At 38.9% G+C, this 7,166-nt stretch overlaps 1 protein-coding gene across 1 annotated transcript in view; it reads right to left on the reverse strand.

Moving 5' to 3' along the window:
• The window catches only part of LOC135324241 (SHC-transforming protein 3-like), a 58,917-nt gene extending 54,531 nt beyond the window's left edge, over nucleotides 1–4,386 (reverse strand). The window contains exon 1 of the mRNA XM_064500059.1: nucleotides 3,361–4,386. Within this exon, the coding sequence (XP_064356129.1) occupies nucleotides 3,361–3,900 (540 nt within the window). The 5' untranslated portion in view covers nucleotides 3,901–4,386. The remainder of the gene's footprint in view (nucleotides 1–3,360) is intronic.
• Nucleotides 4,387–7,166: the final 2,780 nt, after the last annotated feature.

Below are 7,166 nucleotides of genomic sequence, written 5' to 3' on the forward strand. Positions count from 1 at the left end.
TATGCTGTATACAACGTTATAAATTATGCTAGAGTGTTTCAGGTTTATTTAGTTTTAACTGCTGAAAGCCAAGGTTTTAAACTCATCAACACTTACAAGAAAACTCAACCACAAGCTGTCTATAGGTAGATGTATATTTGCCTCCTATCATGACTGTCCATTGTGCTTTTAATTAATTGCAACAAAACCTAAGTATCTATGCAATTACTCAGTTAAACACATCAGTAGACATTTATCATTGGAAACAAATGGATTTCACTGAAACATTTAACTAGTGTTACACTGCATAGTTTTACATTTTTTTATTATATGTATTTGTTTTTCTGAGAACATGATCATTTATAACCACTCTCTGTAGTAATCTGTCCCTCTTTGGGGAAAACACTGAACTTTTCAATGACTTCCATCAGTGCAAACCATTTTTTTTTCATTAATCCGTAATTTGTTAAACTGTTCAGCAGTAGTCTCAAATAAAATATCAGTACCTCCCTGTTTCATGTCTCCTAATTTGGCCGTGGCCAAAGTCTAATCTGTTACACAACTAATTTTTTGTTTTTGTGAAGAATATTTTCCAGTAAAAAAAAAAAAACATGAAATCCACAGGGAAAATAAAGACTACAGAAAGTGCCAGTAATTTTACAGCTGAAAATAATTCTGTCGCAACAGATCATGATACTCAGATCACAGTTCCCATGCATCATAATCCTACACTCATTTTTAAGCATTACAGTTACACTGCCCATTTAAAAAATGGTCAATATGTGAACAAAAGATGGGGACTGCAGTAAAGTCCAGCGAAGAATTAATGACCACCAGCATCAGTGAGCAAAATGTCACTTTTCTCTTTTGCAATTTTTATTTTGTTAACCACTGCGGATTTGGAAAAAAGAAACTTATGGAAAGGTTGTCATAAATACGTTACATATTTGTCATATATCGCATGCAAGAACCTTGTTTCTTTTACTTCAAAAAATTCCAATATCAATTGTACCAAACTGTCCAGTAGTGACTGTTTACCCTGCCCCACAAATCATTTTCATGTTTTGAATGGGAATTAATGAGAAAATAGTAACTCAGTGCACATTTACACACAAAATGGTAAAAGCTTTACTGGTTAACAACAAATCTAATTTTTGTCTCATTTAACTAATGGCATATGGAATGATCTGCAAGGCATATGGTACTAATTAAATATGGTACGAATCCCCCAGATAGTCAATATAGCCATGAGGTATCCAAGGAATGTTTCCCCTCAGTGTACATTATCTGTGTATTGATTTGATGGTCTGAATGCATAAAAGCCCTGGAACTAACAATGTTTAATGATGTGGGAACTGCACTTCTATTCTTATCTATGTGAATGCTGCAGTTGCTGAGGAAAATTCTGAGATACTTAATGAACGGGCAAATTATGAACTAACAAGGACTGGTTTATTTTCATTCATGCATTAGCCATTGACTTTGATATTTCTTTTTAACCTTTATTTTGACATTTACAGCACAATTTTGTGACTCAATATTCCAGAGAGCAGTAAGTTGAAGGTATCGCCCCATTTTAAATAGAAAAGATAATCAGCAAGATTCCATAAATTCCATGGACCTGAAAAAAACCCTAAAGTGCAAGTTGTATAATGCTAATGATTCATTTTAAAAAGTCTAACATACATATTGTATAAAAATATGGTTTCAAATATTTGACACCAGCTGCATTAAGGGGTTAACTATTAACTTTAAATATAAGTCCACTTGTATTTATTTTTAACTCCCTTTTCAACTAAAACTCAAAGATTTCAGCTTGCTCTAGCATACAGAAAGTGAAGCAGTGAAAAATTAACTCAAGAAAATGAGTACTGTGTTTGTTCTGCTTCATAGTTATCATTTCGGGTAACACAAACAGCAGCAGTGAATTCTCACAGTCATTATCTGCCTGCTTACAATATCCTAAGCAGAATACAAAATAAAAATAGTTCAACTTCCTGAGCTAATGAGAGAATGGTAAATGACCTTCTGTTAACCAGACTATTGGCGTGCAAAAGAAAGACAGTCTTGCTACCACTGTATCTAGCATTGATGGGTCATTTTTTATCAAGCCACTTCTCGAACAGCAGTTTGTATTCTGAAAGGTAGCATTGACTCTCTTTTATAGTTCCAGCAAATTTCCAACTAGCAAAAAGACAGCACCTTTTAAGTAGCGCTTTGAACTGTCCAGCTTACTCAAGCTACCATCACTTGCAAAATCTACCATCACCACTAACAGAAAGAAATGAAAACTGCTTCCTTCCTAGTGCACCAACTGTTAAATATGCACTCTGTTTCTGATAAGGAGACTTGAGAGAAATGGTAAGAGTTAAGCAAGAAGGCTGCCACTCAGTTTAAAGCATCCTGATATAAACTTCATGCTGCAACTCCTATACCCGAAATACGATGAGAACAAAAATGGATCTAAAATCTTATTAATCGTCTGCTACAAAACACTTAAGATACAAAAGCAAAAGATACTAGGCAAATAAAACATGGTGATTTAAGAATGAATTCTGGACGGTAATGTTATTTTTACACTTCCTGCACACTATGCTGGAAGGTGTAACCAGAATCTTACCTGACTACAAAAACACTGCACATACGCTGTTCTCAGAGCCTCGAATTTTACAGTTCATTTCAAAATACTTTCAAAGCATGCAAAAATATTACCCTGGAAACTTAAGATTTACTGCTCTTGACATGCAGGATCAATGAACTGAAAAGAGCAATAACATTTAAGGAGGCTGAATCCCTATTATGTAAAACAAGCTGCATTTTCCTGCTTTACCCACAACCGTATTTCTATTTGTGGAACAAGATAAGAATTGCGCTCTGTGCCTTACTGCTGTAAGATTTCAAATATAATTTCACTTTAAAAACACACATGTCCTTAAAGATATTTTCAAACTGAAATATCATGCATGATAAACAGGTCTTCAGACACCAAGGAGTCTTTCTTTCCTCCTGTAGATTGCACCAGACATATTGAAAGCCTATGTATCCAAGATATATACTGTATACCAGATAACACTGAAAACCTAAATTCAGAAGAAGGAAAAAAAAACAACAAAAAGTAAGGAAACCAGCTTTTAGCTTAAAAATAATATTTTTACATAGCTGTAAAACATTATCTGACAGATAGCCTATTTGCAGCTTTGCTCTAATATAACAAATTAACACTGCTTTCCAACCCTGCCTTTCTGCATTTACATAGCATGCATTATGCACAAAAAAAAGGAGCATACAAATAGAGATCCTTTCAGCCTGCCTAGCCTGTCACCGAAACCAGCAGAGAATTTTTCATTGATAAAAACAGAGAATGGAAGAAATCAGACCAACCTTCACAATGTACGTCACACCAGGTCCCAGGATCTTCTCACTCGAGTGCAGCCATCCTCGAGAGGGTTTATTGACAAAGCTGCTACTTTGATTCCAGTCTTCACCTCCTGGGTGCATCTCCTCTGACCGTGTTTTTTTCCCCATACTCATCTTGCTCACGTCCTGCTGAGAACACGAAGTGGCAGAGACAAGGTTACATGTGTTGTCTGAAGCCCCTGCTGCCGAGCTAGAAGCACTCAAGCTTCCCTGCAACTTGGAGACAGCAAGCTCCTTTACTGCAGAGGAGAGGTTTTTGATACCCAAAAGGCTGCCTGTGTTAGAGAGTTTCAAGTGGGACACTTTATGGATGAGGGTGCACAGGGTGGTGGGTCCATCTTCTTGGTCCTTGCGGAGAACCTCTGGCGAGACCAGGTAGGAAGGTGCCGTTGAAGTCGTAGCAACTGCTGAGACCTTGCTGTTCATGGACAAATTGTGAATAAGATCATCAACTGATGTCACCGAATCATTCCTGAAGCGGTTATACTTGGTACGTTGAAGCATGCCCTTCTATCTGGTTTCCTGCATATGTTCTGGCAAATCTGATGCCAGCGCAGGAGATGCCTGTGCTAACATAGCAGGCGATTCATAACAACACGGACGGACAACGAGATTTTGGGGTAAAAAAATCAAAGAATATAAGGAAGAACAAAAATACATATATTTCTAAGATATTTCTTATGGTTCCACGTTAAGGTTGGGTGAAGTAATAGTTTTCTATGACAGAGATCCCAGTCCTGCTTAGAGCTGCCAACTCGCTCACAGCAAAAGCATGACTCACACAAATGAGAAGGACCCTTTTCAACAAAAGGCTCAGTGAACACTGCAAATCACTTCCTGTAGCAAAAAAAAAAAAGAAGGGAAAAAAAGCCATCCACCCACTTACAGCACACTAGCACCAATCAATTCTCAAATTTCCTTTTCCTATCTTCTCAAACAGATATTTCCTTCCAACCTTTAATTTTTTTCCCCCTCTTTTGGTACCAAAGGCAATTACCTCTAAAACTGAATTAACATCCTTTAAAAACACCACACTCTATTCTTCTGTTTAAATGTTCTTCCACCTCACATATTTGTGAATCTATGAAGAAGACACAATTAGATATCAAATACCTGGATAATATTTACACCTACGCATTCCTCCCCCCCCCCCCACAAACCCCTCAGCAAAACACAGATACCTCGAAGGTTTTCAGAACACCTTAATGCACAAAAGTATTTTAAAAACAGATGACAGAACTAAAGAATATACACATTTTCTTCCACAAAAGCAACCTAACAGACTTAACAAGTGCCTTTGTGCCAAAGCTGTTTCTCACGGAAACTGTTACATCCAATTTTTGATACAGAAACAAATCCTTCTCCCCAGTCACTCCACAGCAACCTTCTTTTTTTAATGCAGGATTACATAAAGTACCTATGTGTGAAGAAAAGTATTTTTCTGATGTCCGACAACAGGCTTAGGAGATGTTTTTTCTTTCACCACTGATATTCTCTCCAAAGAAAGCTGTGAAATGGATCTTCAGTTCAGTGGAATATTTGGTTTAATTCTGAAAAACTGAGAAATACTAAGAGAATATCAAAAGTCCATGTAGCAGCAAACTGACGTCCTGCAGGGAAAAATAAAAAATGCACCAGCTCTTATTAAGCATAAATGTCAGCCACAAACACTTGACCTGAGGAGCAGCAAACCATGAACAAACTGGATATTTCATTTCTCTTACATTTTGCTGGAAAAATACAAAATGTATACAGCATTGTGAAATACAATGCCTATCACAAGCCATATGGCTCTTTTCTAAAAATTAATCTTCTCTGCAAAATATCTTTTGGATGCAGGACAATATACTGCATTGTAAACAAATTCAGATCAAAGAAGTTGCATAGTGAAAAGTTTTTTGTTTTTTTTTTTTTAAACAAATCACTAACTGCAGCACATTTTAAAGGAAAAATCCTATGGTATTCCTTCCCTCTCCCATGACTAAAGGCTGCAGTATATAAAGTGCAAATACACTAAAACAGCTTAAATACAGGTATTTAATTATGACACATTAAATTAAGTCAGCACCTCTTATCCCAGCAGTGATGAATAATGGCAATGTCCTAGTCAGTGTAAAAGCAGGTTTCTAGTGATCTGCGGAATAGCCTTTCATCACCACATTGCAAACCTGCTACAGCATCCACACAGCATTCATTCCTCTCTTCATCCTCCTAGCATAGCAACCGCAAATATACACACCACAGCTTATTTTTACTTGTCTCTACTGCCCAGAAAACCCTATCGCTCCCAAACGGCTCTCTTCGTTAGAAGCGGCTAGCGAAACTGCAAAATGTGAATGAGATTCTGCGCGTGTGAATGAAAGGGCTGGCTAGCAGCCCCACATTTCTGTGAATGAAGCGAGGCCTCGCAGCCTCTGCCAGGCAATCCCTTGGGTGCTAACCAGCCCAGCCAATACCAGCCCGCTTTGATGACTCATTCAGCAAAGCCTTGCTAAATAGTGGAAGATCCCATTCCCATCGCGGGCGGCAGCTTTTCCGCAGCGACGCCAGAAAGCCAAGGCAGCGGGCACGGCGGCTGGCGGTGGCCCGTGCAGCCCCCAGGGAGGACAGGGGGCTGCCGGGGAAAGGCAAGGGGCATCGAACGGGGTGGCAAGAGAGAAAAGCCGCAGAGCTGATTCCGGGTTGCTCCCCGGCATGTTCGTTCGGCTGGTTCATTTACATCCAGGATGGGAACATGAATGTGCACATTTTGTTTGATGTTTGGCTGCTCTGTATGCCTACCGGCAGATTCACAGATTTTACAGGTTCACATTCAGAGAGCTCTGATGCAAAATAACAGCTGGAAAAAATGTGAATACTTATTTACCCTATTAGTGCAGTGGGTATTTAAAAACAGCATGATCAACAATGCAGTGAAAGAGAGGCAGAGCATTAAAGCTTCTCAGAGCACCAGCAGAAGGACTAACTTCCGACACTGATTTCCTGGCCCTAGGAATGCTACCAAGGGGTCTGATATCCTGAGCTCTTCTGAAAATCTGACAGTAGCTGTTAAAACAGAGTGGTAGCTGCTGAACTCCTGAATGCTTGAAATCTGCTGCTCATTTCAGCGTCTGATTAGAAACCGATCTCCTTTGCAAATCTGGCCCTAAACTGATACAAGTGGTCATTTGAAAATCTAGCCTTTTCTAGCTCTTGGGACTGGAAAAGGTAAAAACTTTGCCCTACAGTCAGCAGGTCCAAATCCAACTCCAGGAAATACAGATCAAAATTAGGAGGCCTTGTAATCAGCATAAATTGCAATTAAAATCAAGATATAGTTACTTCCTCTCTAATGCCAGAGGATTCAAAGGTCTCCTTGGATATTTCTAATAACACTATTATAGCCTGCATGCATATAATGCCATGCTAGCCTTAAACTACTGAACTTAGCTACTTAGTTACTATTAGTAAGAGTTTGTCATAGCACTATTGCAGGTAAAACATTCAGTCTGCCATTTCCTTCCTATATCTCTCCCTGCATACTACTCCTAATTCTCCCCTCAGTCCTGCCAGCATCATCTCCCACTCCAGTCTTTCTAATCCTTTTCTGGTTCCTCACCATTCATCAGCATAACCCCTGAGCTGTATTGCTGCAACTACACTAGGTCAGCTAGTAAAGTGTATTCAAGTTGAAAATGAACCTTTTTTCCCCCTTTTAGCAGGGATGTGTGCCTGACACACTGCCACCGTGAGTAATAAACGGCCATGGAACAATGAGTCTGCTGTTGACC

This window comes from Dromaius novaehollandiae, chromosome W (genome assembly GCF_036370855.1).
Source record: "Dromaius novaehollandiae isolate bDroNov1 chromosome W, bDroNov1.hap1, whole genome shotgun sequence".
Classification (NCBI taxonomy): domain Eukaryota; kingdom Metazoa; phylum Chordata; class Aves; order Casuariiformes; family Dromaiidae; genus Dromaius; species Dromaius novaehollandiae.